Source organism: Mytilus trossulus, chromosome 3, assembly GCF_036588685.1.
Source record: "Mytilus trossulus isolate FHL-02 chromosome 3, PNRI_Mtr1.1.1.hap1, whole genome shotgun sequence".
NCBI classification, from domain to species: domain Eukaryota; kingdom Metazoa; phylum Mollusca; class Bivalvia; order Mytilida; family Mytilidae; genus Mytilus; species Mytilus trossulus.
The window spans coordinates 93,665,609-93,689,949 of record NC_086375.1 but is presented as its reverse complement, the minus strand read 5'-3'; the positions used below and the strand labels follow the sequence as shown (position 1 = coordinate 93,689,949).

The window sequence follows — 24,341 nt, the reverse complement described above, 5'->3', positions numbered from 1 at the left end:
CCATGGTTACACCCAAAAGGGATTATATTTCACCCTTATGACCATTAGAAATCAAATCTATGGAAGATTCTCTTTCTACAAGTATATACATGCATAACACACATATAAAGCCTTCTTTGTTAGACAGGAGGGGAAAGGGGGTGTTTAAAAATTATGAGTGTCAATTTTAAGTTTTTTTCCTAACTGTGTATTGCTACCTAAGTTGTATTTGATGATAACACATAACATATGTAAAGGTTGACAGTGAACTTGGATGCTGCATTTTTAATTTTTTACCCAAACCATCTGAAAAGTGCCATATTATGGCATATTTGATAGATTTTTCATATTTACATTTGTAAGCTTGAGTTTGAGCTTCTGAAATGACTACATTAGTTCAAATCTTTCACAAAAATTATTGAATCGACTGAAGTAGACTTAAGTGTTTAAAATGTGTCAAAAATCTTTCATCAAACGAACCTGAAATTTGAGGCCAAAATCAGCCTTTACCAGACCTCCTCCTTTCCTCAGATATTAGTTTTTTATAATTATGAAAAATAATGCAGAAAAAAGTAAATAATAAATATGTTTTTTATTATAAATCAAATCAAACATACAATAAAGCTAACAATGTAGACCGTAAAGGCACAAGGAATGTTTGTTATCACAGTTTATATACTGTCTTTAACATTTAGCACTCAGAATGGACGGCTTGGGAAAAATACAAGCAATTAATTCAGAAAAAAATATTTATAACTGTTTTAAAAATCAATTAATAAATAACATGCATTACTTAATCTAAGTGTCAACTCATGGACGGATATTTAAAAACTGTCAAATGTAAGAATAATAATAAAAAATCCTGTTAATATTAATATAACTTTGATATTTAAATTGAGAAATGATAATCAAAATCGTAACTTCCACACACTTCACTGCACATCGAATGATATTTATATAAAATGCATAGATTCCTTTACACATAAATGCTACTTAATATCCTCTAACTAAAATTAAAATAAATATAACTTGGTTCTTCTTACATTAAATATATATGTTAAACACTTTCCTGTTTTGTTTTACAAATAACCCCTATAAATTATATTATGCTACTAGCACTTACTTTCATATTAGGTAAACAATATACATTCTACACACAATAAATAAATACAGAAAAACAGAAAATCAATTTAGTAGATTAGCTTATTACTTGTTTTAATCAAAAGCGTATCGGCTCCAATCGTAACTTTTTTCAATTTCAGTAATTTGTCCCTAAGATTTTATAGCTAAATGGCACAAAACAATGTTAATGTTCAGATTATAGAGTGGTGAATACCTTTTACAAAGACAAGTTAAAAAGAAAATCCATTATACATTTCAGGTAATAAAAACTTGTGTAAAACAATGATGTGTATAGGATCCAACATAAGGCCTTGGTGAACCACTTCATTGTATAATACCCTGAGAGTTAGTCTGTATGGTCAATTATTGATTTGATTCCAAATATAACAAAGTAACAAAGTGACAAGATACTAAAGTTACTGAACAGGAAACTATATGTTAAAACTACACTGTATAGAAATATAATCATATATTATTAAAATAATATTATAAAATCTGCATGTGCATTTCAAAAAGCATGCATTCAAATAATTTCGTAGTTCATATTTTTGAGAGAAAGTGATTCTTGCAAATAGTCATAATACTAATTTTTTTTGAGAAATTTCTTCATTAGTAGCTGAAGGAAGCCATAAAAAACTTAATGAGGTAAATTCATTTCATGTCACTAACAGTTAAATACTGTTTATTGTAGGGAGACATTTTTTGAAAAAATGTAAATGTTAGGATTTCACATATTTATATCTCATATAAAATTGGAATGCACTATTAAAACAAATCTAAACATATAATACTATCAAGGTTCTCAGGACCAGAGTTTTGAACTCTGTCTTAAGTCTGACCTCCGATATCTGCACCAATTTTTACTCTGTGATGAAAGCATGGCCTTTGCTTGGCTCATGGTCCATTTCATGTTTCTTCAAACGTCTTAGTTGAAGCTGTAATTTAAAACAGAAGAATCAGAAATCACATGATATGTAATGTTCATATAAAGCCTTATAACAAATTACGATAAGCTATAATTTGTAGTTCTATATAAAAATTGTTGAGGTAATTTGGCCTTTATGTTAAAAAAAATATAGGAATTTTGTTAAAGAAATTTTATTGGTTGATATTTTATAAAGTGTTTAATGCCACTTTCGGCACTACTTGCTAATTTGTGGCAGTCAGTTTACATTGGTGGAGGGAGTCAGGGTGCTGGGAGCCAGGGTGCAGGGAGCCAGGGTGCTGGGAGCTAGGGTGCTGGAAGCCAGGATGCAGGGAGTCAGGGTGCAGGGAGCCAGGGTGCTGGGAGCCAGGGTGGAGGGAGCCAGGGTGCTGGGAGCCAGGGTGCTGGGAGCCAAGGTGCTGGGAGCCAGGGTGGAGGGAGCCAGGGTGCTGGGAGCCAGGGTGCAGGGAGCCAGGGTGGAGGGAGCCAGGGTGCTGGGAGCCAGGGTGCTGGGAGCCAGGGTGCTGGGAGCCAGGGTGGAGGGAGCCAGGGTGCTGGAAGCCAGGGTGCTGGGAGCCAGGGTGGAGGGAGCCAGGGTGCTGGGAGCCAGGGTGCTGGGAGCCAGGGTGGAGGGAGCCAGGGTGCTGGGAGCCAGGGTGGAGGGAGCAGCCAGGGTGCTGGGAGCCAGGGTGGAGGGAGCCAGGGTGCTGGGAGCCAGGGTGCTGGGAGCCAGGGTGCTGGGAGCCAGGGTGCTGGGAGCCAGGGTGCAGGGAGCCAGGGTGCTGGGAGCCAGGGTGCAGGGAGCCAGGGTGCTGGGAGCATGGGTCCAGGGTGCTGGGAGCCAGGGTGGAGGGAGCCAGGTCGGAGGGAGCCAGGGTGCTGGGAGCTAGGGTGCAGGGAGCAACAACCTTTGTTAGGAAAACTGAATACATTATCAGAGGCAGATTTAGGGGGGCCTGTCCCTGTCCTCCCTTTTCTGGGAAAAAAATGATTGACTATATAGGTAATCACTGATGCATGAAACAATTCTCTTTTCTTACACCTCAATGTTGCAAGCATTAAATTGTTGTACCAAATACCAAATATGAATTCCTTCTTTTGACCCTGCTAGCCATTATACATTATTATAGCTATAATCTGTCCTTGTTTTCGCCCTTGTTAAAAAATGACCCTGTTATACATTATAGTTATTACCTGTCCTTGTTTTCACCCTAGATAAAAAAAAAATGACCCCATTATACATCATAGGTACTACCTGTCCTTGTTTTCACCCTTGTTAAGAATTGAACCTGTTATACATTATAGGTATTACCTGTAACTGTAATTTGTTTGTGAAGAATAACTTTTTCCATCCCTTTTCTTTAGCCAAGTCTTCTAATTCTGGCGTAACAGCTGTCTCTGTATGTAATCTGTACATTTGCTCCCAAAGATCACATGAATTACAAAGCTGTCAAAATATAATATACAAGATTTCAGAGAGGTTTTAATTTTCAGGTAAATACTCAAGTGTAATTGAAAGTACATTGTGATAGAGAATTAATTCATACCTAATGTAATTGAAAGTACATTGTAAATGAGAATTAATTCATAACTAATGTAATTGAAAGTACATTGTGATAGAGAATTTATTCATAACTAATGTAATTGAAAGTACATTGTGATAGAGAATTAATTCATAACTAATGTAATTGAAAGGACATTGTGATAGAGAACTTATTCATAACTAATGTAATTGAAAGTACATTGTAAAAGAACTAATTCATAACTAATGTAATTGAAAGTACATTGTGATAGAGAATTAATTCATAACTAATGTAATTGAAAGTACATTGTAAAAGAGAATTAATTCATAACTAATGTAATTGAAAGTACATTGTAAAAGAGAATTAATTCATAACTAATGTAATTGAAAGTACATTGTAAAAGAGAATTAATTCATAACTAATGTAATTGAAAGTACATTGTAAAAGAGAATTAATTCATAACTAATGTAATTGAAAGTACATTGTGATAGAGAATTAATTCATAACTAATGTAATTGAAAGTACATTGTAAAAGAGAATTAATTCATAACTAATGTAATTGAAAGTACATTGTAAAAGAGAATTAATTCATAACTAATGTAATTGAAAGTACATTGTAAAAGAGAATTAATTCATAACTAATGTAATTGAAAGTACATTGTAAAAGAGAACTTATTCATAACTAATGTAATAGTTAGTACATCGTAAAAGAGAACTAATTCATAACTAATGTAATTGAAAGTACATTGTAAAAGAGAACTTATTCATAACTAATGTAATTGAAAGTACATTGTAAAAGAGAACTAATTCATAACTAATGTAATTGAAAGTACATTGTAAAAGAGAACTTATTCATAACTAATGTAATAGTTAGTACATCGTAAAAGAGAACTAATTCATAACTAATGTAATTGAAAGTACATTGTAAAAGAGAACTTATTCATAACTAATGTAATAGTTAGTACATCGTAAAAGAGAATTAATTCATAACTAATGTAATTGAAAGTACATTGTAAAAGAGAACTTATTCATAACTAATGTAATAGTTAGTACATCGTAAAAGAGAACTAATTCATAACTAATGTAATTGAAAGTACATTGTAAAAGAGAACTTATTCATAACTAATGTAATAGTTAGTACATCGTAAAAGAGAATTAATTCATAACTAATGTAATTGAAAGTACATTGTAAAAGAGAACTTATTCATAACTAATGTAATAGTTAGTACATCGTAAAAGAGAACTAATTCATAACTAATGTAATTGAAAATACATTGTAAAAGAGAACTAATTCATAACTAATGTAATTGAAAATACATTGTAAAAGAGAACTAATTCATAACTAATGTAATTGAAAGTACATTGTAAAAGAGAACTAATTCATAACTAATGTAATTGAAAGTACATTGTAATAGAGAACTAATTCATAACTAATGTAATTGAAAGTACATTGTAATAGAGAACTTATTCATAACTAATGTAATTGAAAATACATTGTAAAAGAGAACTAATTCATAACTAATGTAATTGAAAGGACATTGTAAAAGAGAACTAATTCATAACTAATGTAATTGAAAGTACATTGTAATAGAGAACTTATTCATAACTAATGTAATTGAAAATACATTGTAATAGAGAACTAATTCATAACTAATGTAATTGAAAGTACATTGAAATAGAGAACTTATTCATAACTAATGTAATTGAAAATACATTGTAAAAGAGAACTAATTCATAACTAATGTTATTGAAAGTACATTGTAAAAGAGAACTTATTCATAACTAATGTAATAGTTAGTACATGGTAAAAGAGAACTAATTCATAACTAATGTAATTGAAAGTACATTGTAAAAGAGAACTTATTCATAACTAATGTAATAGTTAGTACATCGTAAAAGAGAATTAATTCATAACTAATGTAATTGAAAGTACATTGTAAAAGAGAACTTATTCATAACTAATGTAATAGTTAGTACATCGTAAAAGAGAACTAATTCATAACTAATGTAATTGAAAATACATTGTAAAAGAGAACTAATTCATAACTAATGTAATTGAAAGTACATTGTAATAGAGAATTGATTCATAACTAATGTAATTGAAAATACATTGTAAAAGAGAACTAATTCATAACTAATGTAATTGAAAGTACATTGTAATAGAGAACTAATTCATAACTAATGTAATTGAAAATACATTGTAAAAGAGAACTAATTCATAACTAATGTAATTGAAAGTACATTGTAATAGAGAATTAATTCATAACTAATGTAATTGAAAATACATTGTAAAAGAGAATTAATTCATAACTAATGTAATTGAAAATACATTGTAAAAGAGAACTAATTCATAACTAATGTAATTGAAAGTACATTGTAATAGAGAACTTATTCATAACTAATGTAATTGAAAATACATTGTAAAAGAGAACTAATTCATAACTAATGTAATTGAAAGTACATTGTAAAAGAGAACTAATTCATAACTAATGTAATTGAAAGTACATTGTAAAAGAGAATTAATTCATAACTAATGTAATTGAAAGTACATTGTAAAAGAGAACTAATTCATAACTAATGTAATTGAAAGTACATTGTAAAAGAGAATTCATTCATAACTAATGTAATTGAAAGGACATTGTAAAAGAGAACTTATTCATAACTAATGTAATTGAAAGTACATAGTAAAAGAGAATTCATTCATAACTAATGTAATTGAAAGGACATTGTAAAAGAGAACTTATTCATAACTAATGTAATTGAAAGTACATTGTGATAGAGAATTTATTCATAACTAATGTAATTGAAAGTACATTGTGATAGAGAATTAATTCATAACTAATGTAATTGAAAGTACATTGTAAAAGAGAATTAATTCATAACTAATGTAATTGAAAGTACATTGTAAAAGAGAATTAATTCATAACTAATGTAATTGAAAGTACATTGTAAAAGAGAATTAATTCATAACTAATGTAATTGAAAGTACATTGTAAATGAGAATTAATTCATAACTAATGTAATTGAAAGTACATTGTAAATGAGAATTAATTCATAACTAATGTAATTGAAAATACATTGTAAAGGAGAACTTATTCATAACTAATGTAATTGAAAGGACATTGTAAAAGAGAACTAATTCATAACTAATGTAATTGAAAGGACATTGTAAAAGAGAACTAATTCATAACTAATGTAATTGAAAGTACATTGTAAAAGAGAACTAATTCATAACTAATGTAATTGAAAGGACATTGTAAAGGAGAACTTATTCATAACTAATGTAATTGAAAGGACATTGTAAAAGAGAACTAATTCATAACTAATGTAATTGAAAGGACATTGTAAAAGAGAACTAATTCATAACTAATGTAATTGAAAGTACATTGTAAATGAGAATTAATTCATAACTAATGTAATTGAAAGGACATTGTAAAAGAGAACTAATTCATAACTAATGTAATTGAAAGTACATTGTAAAAGAGAACTTATTCATAACCAATGTTATTGAAAGTACATTGTAAAAGAGAACTAATTCATAACTAATGTAATTGAAAGTACATTGTAAATGAGAATTAATTCATAACTAATGTAATTGAAAGGACATTGTAAAAGAGAACTTATTCATAACTAATGTAATAGTTAGTACATTGTAAAAGAGAATTAATTCATAACTAGTGTAATAGTTAGTACATCGTAAAAGAGAACTAATTCATAACTACATGACAAAAAGGGCAATATTATTAATTAGTTTCCAAATATTACTTGTAACAGTAATTGAACATATGCTACATCACACAATACTTTAAATTACATTTCTTTTTGCAGTTTTGCACTTAGGTCTGATTCTTTCACCTGCCATAATGCATGGTATAGACTATAGCTAATTTAAGTAAACACACCTTCTCGGGGGACACATTTGTATAGCTACAAACGTTATCTTTTGTGTCTATGTGTTGTGTTGCTCTCTAATTGTTGTAAACCCACTTCAACTCATATTCATAATTAAATATTTAATTTATTGTAAATTGCTTCAATTGATATTTAAATTTAAATATAAATTTATTTTACTTCATATTACAACCTACACAATTTTCAAATCAAAAATAACTTTGAACACTCTTCATTTCTTTGCAAATCAATTCATTTTTAAAACTAACTAATAGTGTGGAAATGTTTCCTGAATAAAGTGTATCAACACATGCCCAACACCTCCTTTTAATCATATCTCATTATACCTCTTTAAACTGATGAGATGTTCTGCCAAGTTTGCCAATGTCTTCTAATCCCAGATTTAAGATGATCTTTATCAAGACCTCTCTTGGCAATCTACTGAGGTAATCAATATGTCCCCTGGAGATGGCTAGGAGCCAGTCTAACATGTGCTCTCCAGCAACTCGCTGAATCTCACCTAAAATATATGTAACATGAGATAATCAATATGTCCCCTGGAGATGGCTAGGAGCCAGTCTAACGTGTGCTCACCAGCAACTCGCTGAATCTCACCTAAAATATATGTCACATGAGATAATCAATATGTCCCCTGGAGATGGCTAGGAGCCAGTCTAACATGTGCTCACCAGCAACTCGCTGAATCTCACCTAAAATATATGTAACATGAGTTAATCAAAACGTCCCCTGGAGATGGCTAGGAGCCAGTCTAACGTGTGCTCACCAGCAACTCGCTGAATCTCACCTAAAATATATGTAACATGAGTTAATCAAAACGTCCCCTGGAGATGGCTAGGAGCCAGTCTAACGTGTGCTCACCAGCAACTCGCTGAATCTCACCTAAAATATATGTCACATGAGATATTCAATATGTCCCCTGGAGATGGCTAGGAGCCAGTCTAACATATGCTCACCAGCAACTCGCTGAATCTCACCTAAAATATATGTCACATGAGATAATCAATATGTCCCCTGGAGATGGCTAGGAGCCAGTCTAACGTGTGCTCACCAGCAACTCGCTGAATCTCACCTAAAATATATGTAACATGAGATAATCAATATGTCCCCTGGAGATGGCTAGGAGCCAGTCTAACGTGTGCTCACCAGCAACTCGCTGAATCTCACCTAAAATATATGTAACATGAGATAATCAATATGTCCCCTGGAGATGGCTAGGAGCCAGTCTAACGTGTGCTCACTAGCAACTCGCTGAATCTCACCTAAAATATATGTAACATGAGATAATCAATATGTCCCCTGGAGATGGCTAGGAGCCAGTCTAACATGTGCTCACCAGCAACTCGCTGAATCTCACCTAAAATATATGTAACATGAGATAATCAATATGTCCCCTGGAGATGGCTAGGAGCCAGTCTAACGTGTGCTCACCAGCAACTCGCTGAATCTCACCTAAAATATATGTAACATGAGATAATCAATATGTCCCCTGGAGATGGCTAGGAGCCAGTCTAACATGTGCTCACCAGCAACTCGCTGAATCTCACCTAAAATATATGTAAAAGGGACGAAAGATACCAAAGGGACAGTCAAACTTGTAAATCTAAAACAAACTGACAATGCCATGGCTAAAAATGAAAAAGACAAACAGAAAAACAATAGTACACATGACACAACATAGAAAACTAAAGAATAAACAACACGAACATGTAACATGAGATAATCAATATGTCCCCTGGAGATTGCTAGGAGCCAGTCTAACATGTGCTCACCAGCAACTCGCTGAATCTCACCTAAAATAAATGTAACATGAGGTAATCAAAATGTCCCCTGGAGATGGCTAGGAGCCAGTCTAACATGTGCTCACCAGCAACTCGCTGAATCTCACCTAAAATATATGTAACATGAGATAATCAATATGTCCCCTGGAGATGGCTAGGAGCCAGCCTAACGTGTGCTCATCAGCAACTCTCTGAATCTCACCTAAAATATATGTAACATGAGATAATCAATATGTCCCCTGGAGATGGCTAGGAGCCAGTCTAACGTGTGCTCTCCAGCAACTCGCTGAATCTCAACTAAAATATATGTAACATGAGATAATCAATATGTCCCCTGGAGATGGCTAGGAGCCAGTCTAACATGTGCTCACCAGCAACTCGCTGAATCTCACCTCAAATATATGTAACATGAGATAATTAATATGTCCCCTGGAGATGGCTAGGAGCCAGCCTAACGTGTGCTCATCAGCAACTCGCTGAATCTCACCTAAAATTTATGTAACATGAGGTAACCAAAATGTCCCCTGGAGATGGCTAGGAACCAGTCTAACATGTGAAAAATGTCATCAAACTTTAATACAAGGCCATCAACTGATTTTTACAGTTTGTTCTCATGTTGTATTGTTACACCACAGTCCCAGGTGACGGGGAGGGTTGGGTGCCTTTTAACATCACACATTCTGTATGTGCCTGTTCCCATTCAAATGCCCAGGCATTTTAAGGTTTATTTTTGTGAAATGTGTACAATAACAATAAATTAAAAGGATATGAGTTACTGTTTGTCATAATTTAGATAACATTAAGGAGGGGCCTGATGGGTTATTTTCGTTCTTCCTGATCAGTGCATTTTCGCTATTGTGATCTGTTTTTCTACATATTTTTTTAATATTTTAGTGATCCGCGTTCATGGAAATTTATTTTCTGTGAATGGTGATTGACAAAAAAAATCCACTTATGAATCGTGATGATACCCCCCATCAGGCCCCTCATTTAGTTGCTAATGTAACATATTGAGCTGCATGTGTACAATAACTTATGGGGTCATATTTGAATCCTACAACTTATTGGGATAAAGTCTATTCACAGTTATGGTATATTTATTCACTTGTCAACAAATCAATTATGCTGCTTTTTTCCAACTTGATGTATAAATTATATATCTTTTTTTTTAAATTTTAAAATTTTTAATTTCAAAACAACTGTTCTGTCAGGAATTTTGACATTAGAAATCTTTCAGAAAAAAACACATGCATATTGTCAAAATATGATATAGATTGGTTGTAAAAAAAATAATGTTCTACAGGTTTGAATGTATACAGATTCTCAATATTCTTTTTATGTGTAGTTTCATTTTAAAAGGTGGCTTCCCTGGATTTTGGGCACGCTTTAATAGAACTGCCCTGAGCAGTGGCAGTGTAAATATGCCTTACAGAGAGCAGTGTTGTAGTGGTTAGTGCATCAGACTACTTACACAGAGGTTCCTGGTTTGATTCCCGTCTGGGATGAAAATTTCAGGGACTTAATTTTCGGCTCTCCCTTGACACCATTTGCGAGTATGGTCTTGAGGAAATGATGATAGTCTGTCGGAGACGGGGACGATAAATGGCTGACCCGTGTTAAGAGAGAGCCATATCTCTTGCACGTTAGAGACACCCTTGTAGATTTCGAAAAAGAGCAGGCAAATGTCGCTACAAGGCAGCACTCGCACCCGCAAAGTGGAAAGGGATTTATATATGTTGCAAAACTTGTTTCCCAATCCACTATAAATAAATATGTTTAACTGAAATATGCCTTTAAGTACTTTTTATACTATGAATACATTTCTCAAACATAAAATAAACTAATTATATTATTTCCCCCTTTAACAAACGAAATGCAACAAAAAATCTAAAATTTCTCTTACTTTTCTTCTTTTTGTTAGTTGATATACAATGATATATGTATAAATAAAAGTAAAAAAAAAAAATGAAATTAGCTTAAAACGAATTCATACATTTTTTGTCATACAGGCATGCGACAGAAAGTTATCCTCAAAAAGTTGATGGTATTTCGTAATTAAAGAAGAAGAAGAAGAAGAAGAAGAAGAGATATTTTTCGGTTCACTTAAAACAAACAATTTTACTTAAGAAAAATTGGAAGGACTGCTTGTCCATTTTGAATTTCAGGATACTAAAATAATTACTACAACTTAATTAAATATATCAATACATACTGTGACAGCGGTCATCAAATTCAAAATCTTTATAAGAGTTTCTGTACTCAGCAGGAGGAGTGTGGGAATCAGCACGGGTTGGAGGTACAATCTTCCATAACCGTAAAACAATCTGAAAAAAAACCCACAATGTAAACAGAAAAGTTAACACCAGTACTCAACATTCATATATTGAGTTTCTATTTTGTTTCTATTGAAACATTGACACATAGATTTAAAAAAAATAAAAAAAAATAATATATATATGTACTTGTTACTGGCAGCTTGTATTGTTGTTTTTTTTAATGCATTGTCATGATTGTAAAGCGCTTAGAGTAATTCAATTATTGTGTATTTACAGTCATGACTGTAGATAAGCGCTATATGAGCACTGTAAATAGTAATTTATAACATAAATATACCCAGTCATATTTATATTATTTTGACGAAAAATAAATCTATGTTCATCATGCTTACAGAGAGATAACAAAAAAATTGTCGATATCTAATGCATTTCAATTTTCTTTGTCCCCATTTAAATAATGCTAAATATGTATAAATTGTCTTTTCAATTTTTAATTATTTTGGGGTCGGGTTTTATTTTTGTTCATGACATCATTAAAATTCCTCACATCCATGGAGCAGTACTTTTCTGTTCAATTAAATTATCAACATGTTTGTTGTTTTAATGCTAAACAGGTAATTATTGATGTTTTTTCTTAATTTAATTTAAATTTAAATTAAAAAAAAAAACTATGAATTAAGCCATTACCCAAGTACTAAGTTTAAAAACAACATTGAACTATGGAAATATTTCACTCACATTAGCAAACAAAAAATCCTGCAAAATACTTAACTGGTTTAAACACGCATAACAATTACCTTGGATATTCATGTTCAGATGAAAGAAAATAAATTCAAAGTACTGGCCCACAAAAAAATTAATAAGTCAATATTTTTGGACAACTCTTCTTTCTTAAATTACTGAAAAAGCAATGTTTATTCAACATTGGGTGCCATTTTGACCAGGTGCTGAATTGACTAAAATTTGTACTGCCTACTGAGAATTCTTAAGGCAAAAAAAAATATATGTCTGTTTAAGGTTACATCACCAAAATAAATAGGGTAGGTAGGTCGGTATTTCCATTTTATTTTTTTCACCATAATTTTGAGTTGTGCGGTCCGTCTTTCTGTGCTACGAGTTGTCCATGGGCCGAGTTTACCCATATTTTTAATGATTGGATAATTTCCCTTTGTTATTGATTGGAAAAAAATGGCAGCAAATTGTTTATTTCATCACACAAGTCATGAATTTCCTTAAAACAGCTATCATATTAATGATTATGAACATTGGGATGTATCAGGCAACACTTTTTTCACTTTTAACACGAGTTCAGTTCATTTTTCACTTTTAAATACGATGGAAATAAAATGGCTTAGGGTCGGCGCTCAAAATAGGATCGGTCGGGTAACCGTAAACAGACATATTTTTTTTTTGCCTAATATTGCTGCTTTAAAATCTTCAATTTCAAAGCATCAATATTAACTCAATTATAACATCTTACTTAATTATATAAAACATTTTTTAAAAATTGTACATTTTTCAATCTATGTCTTGTAAGTTTCCTCCTGTGACATAATCTTCAGTTTGTTGAAGGTGGTCACTATATGGTACAATAGAATAGAGTTCTGGTGACTGAGCTGGACCCCTGCTGACTGCTGTTGTTACACAAAGTTTGTGTTGAAGTGTCAATCAGCAGTTGGCCAGTTAAACTGGTGTCAGGTGACCTTATCGCTATTTGTCCGCCATTACTGGATATCACACAGATTCCTGTAATTTTTTTACATCATAAAACAAAATATCTGACGCCATAATGGGAAAGCGATTGTTGTCAACATCAAAAGTTCAAGCGGCCGTGTCAGCTGGGATTAGAGATAAGGTGTATTGAAATGAAGATTGTGAATCTCAAATACTGTATCAGGATCTCCAGGCTATTGATTAACCAGCTTTAAAGACATATTATTTTATTGTTTTATTTTGTTGTTTCGTAAGGTCATGGTCAAAAATTGTTTCTTTTCTGATTTTATTTTATGCGCATATAACAAAACTAAGTACACATTATGGAAAATTTAACTAAAATCTAATACTTCTTTTGTTGTGACAAAGACGTGATAAAAATCTTTGCTTGGTGCATTAGCAGTAGCACCAAAATCTACTAAAGCATTGTGATCATTCAGCCAACAGGGTGAGATGTCCACCATTTTGAAGCTTCGAATATCACCATCTCAACCAAATAGACGAGATCTTGACATATATTTTTTATGATTTTATTCATTTCTTGAGATATTGTGTAATCAAATACGATTTTTTTTTTATTATTCAAAAAATAAATATTTGATTTTTTTTCATTTCACTTTAAACATTTTTACTGGTTACAGTAACCTTAAAAATATCTTTTTTGGCTAAGGAACGCAAAAGTCTACCCGCTGTTGAAGTAGAAACAGTCGAAATTATATTTGCTTTTTCGGAATAATTTAGACTTTTCCAATATGTATAGCAAAATAATATCAATTTTAATTCCGAAAGTCGCTAATGGTTGGAAATAATTGGTTCTCTCTTGATATCTTTTATTTGCTTCGTTATTGAATATAAACATAGAGACAAAAAGAGAAACCGTGAAAAAAAATATCATGAAAGAAGTGTGATGAATGTGTTAGGGGAATATTATTTTAATGACGTTCGAAGCAGACCATTTTGACAAATCAAATATCTTTAGGAATTTGTAAAAAGTAGATTTAGAAGATGAGAAGGGGCAACATAAGACTCCTTGTAACCATATGTGTCTTCCTGGCATTATTTGTTTTATTGTTATGTCTTTATTCGGATCAAAATCATTATTTGTTTTCACAGAAAACAAATTCATATTCTATTGACTTGAACTTTGACAGAAAACTACTGGACAAAGACTATGAACTTGATTTAGAGGATGAAGATGTTTTGGTTTTTCTTCACATGCAAAAAACAGGTGGTACAACTTTTGGAAAGCATCTTGTTAAAAATCTTGACATTAAACAACCTTGTGAATGTATTAAAGGCAAGAAAAAATGTAACTGCTTAACTCGAAAGCAAACTGTCTGGTTATTTAGTAGATACTCTACTGGTTGGGCATGTGGTCTCCATGCAGACTGGACAGAATTAAAGGGATGTGTCGATAAAGAAATGGACAAACAAGAAGGTTTACATAGAAAAAGAAGGTATGCATGTCAATATAAGCAGGAAAAATTGAACAGGTTGAGACTGTCTAGTCGGTTAAGAGCTCTACAATTGTTGAACTGTACATACATGTATCATGAGAATTCTAGTCAAATCGGCACCTGGTTAAATCTGCACTTGGTCAAATCGGCACCCAGTATAGTCAAATCGGCACCTAGTCAAATTGGCACCTGGTTAAATCGGCACCTGATGTAGTCAATTCGGCACCCATGTTAAATTTGTTTAATATATATGTTGTGTACAAGATGTAACTTTGTACAAATTATAATTTGTACAGGGTTTTTGTACAAGTAATAAGTTTTTTGACACACATTTTTTTACACCAGGTGATACAAGTTTATCTTTAAAAATGTTCTAGTTCAATATTTAAATTCAAATTTATATACTTTAACCTAAAATTTCGTGCTATTATCCTTGTCCTCACAATGGAAATAAGGATACCTGAATGGTTTAAATCCTAATTTTAATTTTCTCCTGATACCACATATATATCCATAAAAAGTCGTTTTGTGGTCTAATAATGTTTTTGTATTAGATTGTATCTATATACATGTAGTTGTGAAAATATGACAGAATTATGCGAAACAAAAGCCGGTGTTACATTGTGTTTTCACTATGTATTAAATTGATTAAAGTTATTAATTGATTGAAAAGAAAATTTATCAAAACATCAGTCACATAATGTTGAGAAAACTTTAAATGATTAACTTTTGTATTTTTACTGCTTGATGCTTTTTAGCATGAAATGCATGATAAAATTAAACCCCCAAAATAGATCATGATCGAATTTATACATTTTTATATATATTTGGGACTATTCTGCTAGTATACTTAAATTATTAAACATAATAGTCCCAGTCCCATATATTATATCAAATATTATTGGATGCCGAATTGACTTTAAATAGGTGCCGATTTGACTAGATGCCGATTTAACCATGTGCCGATTTGACTTTTTGTATGGGTGCCGATGTGACCAGGTGCCGATTTGACTTGTACCCGTATCATGACAGACTATAAATAAAATTTACTTACTTACTGTGGGCAACTCTGACGAGTCACCCAAAGACATGAAAGAGTTTATAGTCCAATTAATTATGACGTCTTGTATGTCTTGAAAGGCTATTATGCTTTTTTTCTTTGATGTCTTACATTGGCTGCCCGCTGTAAGGCTTCAAAGCAAAAAGCATAATAGCTACTAGGGGAAAGGCTGTGGATTTTCTATAAAAGTATCAACACAAGGGTACATATTCCTTAAACAAAGTTTAAAAAAAAATCTTTACTATTCCAAATAAAACTTTACCTGTCTGTAGCATTTATAAATGGATTTATAGCTGTATAGTGATTTATGGTGCAGACTGATTGTAGCAATATTGGATGATAAAGAAATGTTTACCGTACTGAAATATTTGTTAAATGAGGCATCTGAGAAAAAATATATCTGTCCCTTTATCTGCCTTTAAAGCTTTCTGTTCAGTGTGTGCCGAGACTCTGTGTTAAAGACCATAATTTGACCTATAATGGTTTACTTTTACAAAGTTTGACTTGGATGGAGACATGTATATCCTGGCAAAAAAAAAAATAAAGACAGCGGACCACAATTGTTTTTTCAAGATGGAGTAAAAAAGCAACTGTCAAGAATTTATTAATGGTACAAAAACAAATGTCAAACGGACTGAAACAAGCTCTTAGGAATAAATTTGTCATAATTTTCATGTCAATGTCTATCATTTAGAAAAGTATAACAGAGAGATGAAAACTGTTTTAGTAAAATGATCATCAAAACAATTGTTACAAGATTTACACAAATAGATATAGAAAGATGTGGTGTTCACGAGTGCCAATGAGACAACTCTCCATCCAAATAACAATTTATAAAAGTAAACCATTATAGGTCAATGTACGGCCTTCAACACGGATCCTTGGCTCACGCCGAACAACAAGCTATAAACATGATAAAGGGCCCAAAATTACTAGTGAAAAACCATTCAAACGGGAAAACTAACGGTCTAATGATAAAATATTATCAGGAAACATTGGAGGGCTCTAAATTTTGTTAATATATTGAATAGTTAGAAACTTTGATAGATAGATGTTTTTGTGTTCTGTTAAATTGTCCCTTTTAAAATTGTTATGCGATGATGACTGATGTACCAATATTTTGACTATTTTATTAATTGTGACTGTTTATTTAACGCATCATGTAAATATAATGGAATTTGATGAGACTGTTATTAAAGAGAGAGGGTTAGCGCTATAGAACCAGGTTTAATCCACTATTTTCTACATTTGAAAATGCCTGTACCAAGTCAGGAGTATGACAGTTCTTGTCTATTTGTTTTTGATGCGTTTTGTTATTTGATTTTGCAATGTGATTATGGACTTTCCGTATTGATTTTCCTCTGAGTTCAGTATTTTTGTGATTTTACTTTTTGAACAGCAAAAATGATCAGCCACATGCATGTAGATCACAAAGATCTGCAAAAAAATATAATTATGACAGAAATCAATGGATGGCAGGTTCTTTCATTTTACAAAAAATACTGAACAGATCTAGATCTTTTAAAACACCTAGCCACAAGTTTACTTATTGTGTGAAAGATTGCTGCCTCAAGATCTAAATCAGATTTAAATGTTGCATTATTTTTACTAAGTGTGCATATCAGGTTCATGGGAGTCGCTAGTTTTAACTTCATAAATAGTATTAGCCTTATGTTATAAACATTCATGATTGAAAACTTTAAAAGTACAAAAAAAAAATGTATCTTACATTCTTACATGACTTATTCTTAGAATTGAGAATAGAAAGTGGATTCCAAAATATGTCAAAAGAAACAAGTATAAAAAAGAAGATGTGGTATGATTGCCAATGAGATAACTGTCCACAAGTGACTAAAATGACACAGACATTAACAACTATAGGTCACTGTACGGCCTTCAACAATGAGTAAAGCCCACACCGCATAGTCAGCTATAAAAGGCCCCGATAAGACAATGTAAAACAAGAAAACAAGAAAACTAATGGCCTTATATAATTATTTATATAAAAAAATGAACGAAAAACAAATATGTAACACAAACAAACGACAACCACTGAATTACAGGCTCCTGACTTAGTTTACAACCAGACCAAAGAGCAAATAACATCCTAAAGCCACCAAAAGGTCTTCAACACAGCATCCCAAAAATCCCTCACCAGGCCCCTTAATAAAAATGGACCTCATACTAAACTCAAAAACATATAAATGAACCAAAATTAATTATACAAGACTACCAAAGGCTAAAGGCTATTGACTTTGTACAGGTGCAAAACACATAAGCATTATTAGGCAATTTATATATTTTTTTTAGCACTATACAGAAGTATATTTTTGACTTAGTACATGTATTAAATTACCTTCCACTTGCCTTTCTTTAAGAATCAGTAGTATTTTTTAAACTACCTGTTGTTTTTGATTTAGATTGCACTATTTCACCATACTAATTAAACTGCCTGTAATGTTGTTTTTAGATTCCACTATATCACCATACTAAGAGACCCAGTGAGGAGATATATAAGTGAATGGAAACATGTTCAGAGAGGAGCTACATGGAAAGCTGCTAAACTCTATTGTAATGGACGCCAAGCTTCTTTAGAAGAAGTGCCATTTTGCTTTGAGGGCTCAACATGGAAAGGTGTAACATTGGAAGAATTCATAAAATGTAAATTTAATCTGGCTAATAATCGCCAGACAAGGATGTTGGCTAACCTAAGTAAAGTGAACTGCTACAATGGGACAGGAATGAACGAGGAACTAAGACAAAGATTACTACTGGAAAGTGCAATCGAAAACCTTAAAAATATGTCTTTTTTTGGTTTAACAGAACATCAACGAGATACTCAACTCTTATTTCAACATACATTTCATATAAAATTTTCTAAAGATTTTGAGCAGTTCAACAAAACACATTCCGAAAAAGCTGAACATAAGGTTACAGAGGAACAAATAAGTTTGATAGAAAATCTGAATGCCTTAGATGTTAAATTATATAAATTTTCCAAAAGACTATTTGAAGAACGAGTCAAGGTGATGACAGAAGAAATGAATGAGTCTGAGTCTACTCCTGTCAGCGTGATTGAGAGTAAACCTGGAGGAGAACAACATAATGAAACACTAGATTATGTGGAGGAGCTGTTTAAAGAAGCTTCTTAAAATAAAGTCATGTTTTATTAAGTTATGATTGTACAAAATATTGTTTGTCATTGTCTGGCTGTGAAACTTGAAAAACTGAAGGTACATCTGAAACTCAAGACAAAAATATTACTGCCTTTTTTCCATGGACAATTCAAACTTTATTTAAGTTTTTAGTTATATGAAATATATACATGTATATATATAGAATGAATCATGCTTTCACATCAAGCTCAGTTTGATTTATTGTAAGATTCATATGTGATAAGCGATAGAGAAGTATGAAAGATTTTGTCTATTTTAGTGCATACCATTCCAAACTGATACAGTTTGTACATCACCCGTGTTATAGCAGAGATATATTTGACAATATATTTAAAATGTATATATTTTTGTAATTCATAGGAGGTTGTTGTCACAGCTCATTTATATTCAATGTTAAGGAATATATAAGATCTCATTACAAAGCATTTCTGTTATTTTTTTTCTTTTTTGTATAGTCTGTGATAAATTGTCATATAAATCCATTTGTTAATTCATAAATATACCAAGAAGTTGGTATAGTTGATAATAATCATGTATTTGTATTATAGCATGTTGGTTGAATGATTACATACTAGTGTGCATAGGAAAACATTGTCTGCTGTCATAACGCTACAAATTAGTTAAGTTTTTACAAATATGTCTGATTACCCTTCCTGTTAATCATCATGACCAATGCTTAAATATACATGATGTAAGGGGTCAAATACCAGTGTTGTCTATTTCATTTGAAGTAAGGAGTGCTCCATTAATATTTGTAGACCTGTTGAAGCCAAAAAAAGTTTTTATTATAGCGATTTCCCCAGGCTGCATGCCTGTCTGAATTATATTAGTTAGCTCCTAGTCTTTTGTTTAATAGAGTACCCCTAACTTCAAATGTATAAATCCACACATGAGGGCAGTTTTCTATGGTTGAGGTCTTTGTGATTTTGTCCTTCTGTCATGTTTGTTAGACCTGAAAATAGGAAGACCCATTTGTGTATCTGTTTATTGATAGCCACAGAAATACTTATCTGAAAGTGTATGTGTTATCACAACGGGGGAAACAAGTTATAAAGTAAGAGGTTTACATTAAGTACAGCAGGGTGTAACAGGACTTGTTATGATTAGCAACAGGGGAGGGGGGACAAGTTATAAGTTATAAAGTAAGAGGTTAACATTTAGTATAGTAGGGTGTAACAGGACTTGTTATGATTAGCAACAGGGGAGGGGGGACAAGTTATAAGTTATAAAGTAAGAGGTTAACATTAAGTACAGTAGGGTGTAACAGGACTTGTTATGATTAGCAACAGGGGAGGGGGACAAGTTATAAGTTATAAAGTAAGAGGTTAACATTAAGTACAGTAGGGTGTAACAGCACTTGTTATGATTAGCAACAGGGGAGGGGGGACAAGTTATAAGTTATAAAGTAAGAGGTTAACATTAAGTACAGTAGGGTGTAACAGGACTTGTTATGATTAGCAACAGGGGAGGGGGGACAAGTTATAAGTTATAAAGTAAGAGGTTAACATTTAGTACAGTAGGGTGTAACAGGACTTGTTATGATTAGCAACAGGGGAGGGGGGACAAGTTATAAGTTATAAAGTAAGAGGTTAACATTAAGTACAGCAGGGTGTAACAGGACTTGTTATGATTAGCAACAGGGGAGGGGGGACAAGTTATAAGTTATAAAGTAAGAGGTTAACATTAAGTACAGTAGGGTGTAACAGGACTTGTTATGATTAGCAACAGGGGAGGGGGGACAAGTTATAAGTTATAAAGTAAGAGGTTAACATTAAGCACAGTAGGGTGTAACAGGACTTGTTATGATTAGCAACAGGGGAGGGGGGACAAGTTATAAGTTATAAAGTAAGAGGTTAACATTAAGTACAGCAGGGTGTAACAGGACTTGTTATGATTAGCAACAGGGGAGGGGGGACAAGTTATAAGTTATAAAGTAAGAGGTTAACATTAAGTACAGTAGGGTGTAACAGGACTTGTTATGATTAGCAACAGGGGAGGGGGGACAAGTTATAAGTTATAAAGTAAGAGGTTAACATTAAGTACAGTAGGGTGTAACAGGACTTGTTATGATTAGCAACAGGGGAGGGGGGACAAGTTATAAGTTATAAAGTAAGAGGTTAACATTAAGTACAGTAGGGTGTAACAGGACTTGTTATGATTAGCAACAGGGGAGAGGGGACAAGTTATAAGTTATAAAGTAAGAGGTTAACATTAAGTACAGTAGGGTGTAACAGGACTTGTTATGATTAGCAACAGGGGAGGGGGGACAAGTTATAAGTTATAAAGTAAGAGGTTTACATTAAGTACAGTAGGGTGTAACAGGACTTGTTATGATTAGCAACAGGGGAGAGGGGACAAGTTATAAGTTATAAAGTAAGAGGTTTACATTAAGTACAGTAGGGTGTAACAGGACTTGTTATGATTAGCAACAGGGGAGGGGGGACAAGTTATAAGTTATAAAGTAAGAGGTTAACATTAAGCACAGTAGGGTGTAACAGGACTTGTTATGATTAGCATAATAGGTATGATAGGGAAAGTGGATGGTTTTTGTAAGCAAATGAGAAATTGTTCAGTAGAAATATTTCTGTAATCTCATATTTATTTAGTTTTATGTGTTTATGATCTTTGTTAAATTCATATACATGTACACATCTTTTTCATGTATGATTTTTGTTATTTTCATATACACATCTTTTTTCATTTATCACTTTCAGCTTTTAAATCTATTTTGTGCCAATATTATACATTTTATAGGTATATTAAAATTCAATCATTTTTGAAAAATATAGTAGTGTATTAAGAAAATTGTATATTTATTCAGTATGGCAATGTATACCAGACCCAATTTCCGTTCGAATCATCAAATGAAACATACAATTTCTAACCCCCCAATAAAGATCTTTTAAATCATCGAATAAAACTCTTCAGCTGGTAAATATCAAACAAAACTACTGTTTTACCTACAAATCAATGATCAGTATCAAGGTAAATGCTATTCATATATAACACTTTGGTAAAATATGCTTAACTATAAATCCTCACTGTATGCCATATGGCATTGGAGTGAAAACAATGATATAAAACTATGAACATCATTTGACCTTTGCCAAAATATCTTCCGATAACCATTGCTTAAAAAAAAAAAAAATTATTAACAAATCATTAAAAAGTTTACATTGTGGATTTTCAAGTTAAGATAGGCTTGGTCACAGCTCTGACAATGCTTTGATTTAATTCAGGGCCTAAATAAATTATTTCTTATATTTTACTAGTTATAGTTAAGATTTAGTTTTAGATTTTGTAGTCAAATGAAAGCATTTTTGATGAAAAACCCAGAATTTCAAATGAACTTTTACTTTAAGGTGTGTAATAAATTTACTTGTAGTGAATAACAAAAGAGAAAGCGTGTATATGATACACAGTTGAACACCATGATCAATATATTACCATTATTTATTATTTTATTATTGCATGGATCTTTTACACCCTTGTAATTTGTTATACAGTGTAACCATGGTAACTACAATGGATGATACAGTAGTAAAACAGAGAGATTTTTACTCTTAATTATAGTCATGATAGTAGGTCATTTAAATACAAAAATAGGTCTGTTCACTTATAGATGTAAGAAATGTATGGCATCTTAAATGTATGGCAGTTAGACCGCAAAATTTTGTGTGAGATTATTTTATCTAACACATATAATTCCAGTTGTAATTATATTGTAAAAAATATTTGTCAGTCAGGGTTTAAATCAACAGGTTTTACCACTGTGTCTTCCAAAGTATTTAGTAATAATGAATTACTGTTAAAGTGGTGCTTTTAAAATGTTAAAGATGTAAATAGAATTTTGTAACCAAAGCAAATAAAACTCAACCTTGAACTTTTATAACCTTTCTACGGTTTTGGGTGTATACAAGAAAGTTTGCAGGATAAAGTTTCCATTGGTCACCACTATCTTTAATTAAATAAGGGATATCAATGAAGGCTATACAGCAATGAGACAGCATATTAACTACTGAACCAAAACAGAACAGTATGCAGTACCACAACAATCAACAACATACACCTAAAGCTAGGTCATAATACAAAAACAGAACAGTATGCAGTACCACAACAATCAACAACATACTCCTAAAGCTAAGTCATAATACAAAAACAGAACAATATGTAGTACCACAACAATCAACATACACCTAAAGCTAGGTCATAATACAAAAACAGAACAATATGCAGTACCGCAACAATCAACAACATACACCTAAAGCTAGGTCATAATACAAAAACAGAACAGTATGGAGTACCTCAACAATCAACATACACCTAAAGCTAGGTCATAATACCAAAACAGAACAGTATGGAGGACCACAACAATCAACAACATACACCTAAAGCTAAGTCATTATACAAAAACAGAACAGTATGCAGTACCACAACAATCAACAATATACACCTAAAGCTAGGTCATAATACAAAAACAGAACAGTATGTAGTACCACAACAATCAACAACATAAACCTAAAGCTAGGTCATAATACAAAAACAGAACAGTATGCAGTACCACAACAATCAACAACATACACCTAAAGCTAGGTCATAATACAAAAACAGAACAGTATGCAGTACCACAACAATCAACAACATACACCTAAAGCTAGGTCATAATACAAAAACAGAACAGTATGTAGTACCACAACAATCAACAACATAAACCTAAAGCTAGGTCATAATACAAAAACAGAACAGTATGTAGTACCACAACAATCAACAACATACACCTAAAGCTAGGCCATAATACAAAAACAGAACAGTATGCAGTACCACAACAATCAACAACATATACCTAAAGCTAGGTCATAATACAAAAACAGAACCGTATGTGGTACCACAACAATCAACAACATATACCTAAAGCTAGGTCATAATACAAAAACAGAACAGTATGCAGTACCACAACAATCAACAACATATACCTAAAGCTAGGTCATAATACAAAAACAGAACAGTATGCAGTACCACAACAATCAACAACATACTCCTAAAGCTATAGTCCAGTCAAACTAAGATTTAACCTCAAACTAATTGCAACAGAAAATGTTTTACTTCTAATCTATAGTATTATGCCCTATATATACACAGAAAAAAGTCCCATAAAATCTAACTTGAGGAAAACTCAAAATCAGCATTTTAAATTTCCTATGGAAATTAACATTGGGAGGGGAGATAACTCTTGCAAAAATTAGTCTTTTTTGGTCAGTTTTTGGTTGTTTTTCTTGAAATTTATGTATAGTATGATACTTTGTTGGGGTTATAAGTTTGTATTTGACTAAACTATATAATCTTCTGCTCATGAAATGTACAAAACCGAAGTGTTATGGGTAGTTTTATTTTTTTCGTACATCTTTCATTAAAGAAATTGC

General features: G+C 32.2%; 2 protein-coding genes across 2 annotated transcripts; one reads left to right on the top strand and one right to left on the bottom strand.

The window, feature by feature from the left end:
- Positions 1 to 556: 556 nt before the first annotated feature.
- On the bottom strand, positions 557 to 13,732 carry LOC134712892 (F-box only protein 36-like). Its single transcript, XM_063574887.1, has 5 exons — positions 13,579 to 13,732; positions 11,452 to 11,563; positions 7,788 to 7,960; positions 3,339 to 3,473; positions 557 to 2,036 (listed from the first exon to the last, which is right to left on the bottom strand). The coding sequence occupies exons 1-5, from the start codon at positions 13,690 to 13,692 to the stop codon at positions 1,962 to 1,964; spliced, it is 609 nt and encodes a 202-aa protein (XP_063430957.1). The 5' UTR covers positions 13,693 to 13,732; the 3' UTR covers positions 557 to 1,961.
- Positions 13,733 to 13,940: 208 nt separating this feature from the next.
- LOC134712891 (heparan-sulfate 6-O-sulfotransferase 3-B-like) lies at positions 13,941 to 22,813 on the top strand. Its single transcript, XM_063574886.1, has 2 exons — positions 13,941 to 14,685; positions 18,216 to 22,813. The coding sequence occupies exons 1-2, from the start codon at positions 14,234 to 14,236 to the stop codon at positions 18,895 to 18,897; spliced, it is 1,134 nt and encodes a 377-aa protein (XP_063430956.1). The 5' UTR covers positions 13,941 to 14,233; the 3' UTR covers positions 18,898 to 22,813.
- The last annotated feature ends 1,528 nt before the right edge of the window (positions 22,814 to 24,341 follow it).

Coding starts and splice junctions, on each gene's coding strand:
- LOC134712892 (XM_063574887.1), bottom strand. CDS start 13,692: ATGGTGGACATCTCACCCTGTTGGCTGAATGATCACAATGCTTTAGTA. Junction 7,961..11,451: donor ATTTGATGACCGCTGTCACA/GTATGTATTGAT, acceptor CATATATTTTAG/GTGAGATTCAGCGAGTTGCT. Junction 3,474..7,787: donor CATCTCATCAGTTTAAAGAG/GTATAATGAGAT, acceptor ATATTTTGACAG/CTTTGTAATTCATGTGATCT.
- LOC134712891 (XM_063574886.1), top strand. CDS start 14,234: ATGAGAAGGGGCAACATAAGACTCCTTGTAACCATATGTGTCTTCCTG. Junction 14,686..18,215: donor GGTTTACATAGAAAAAGAAG/GTATGCATGTCA, acceptor TGTTGTTTTTAG/ATTCCACTATATCACCATAC.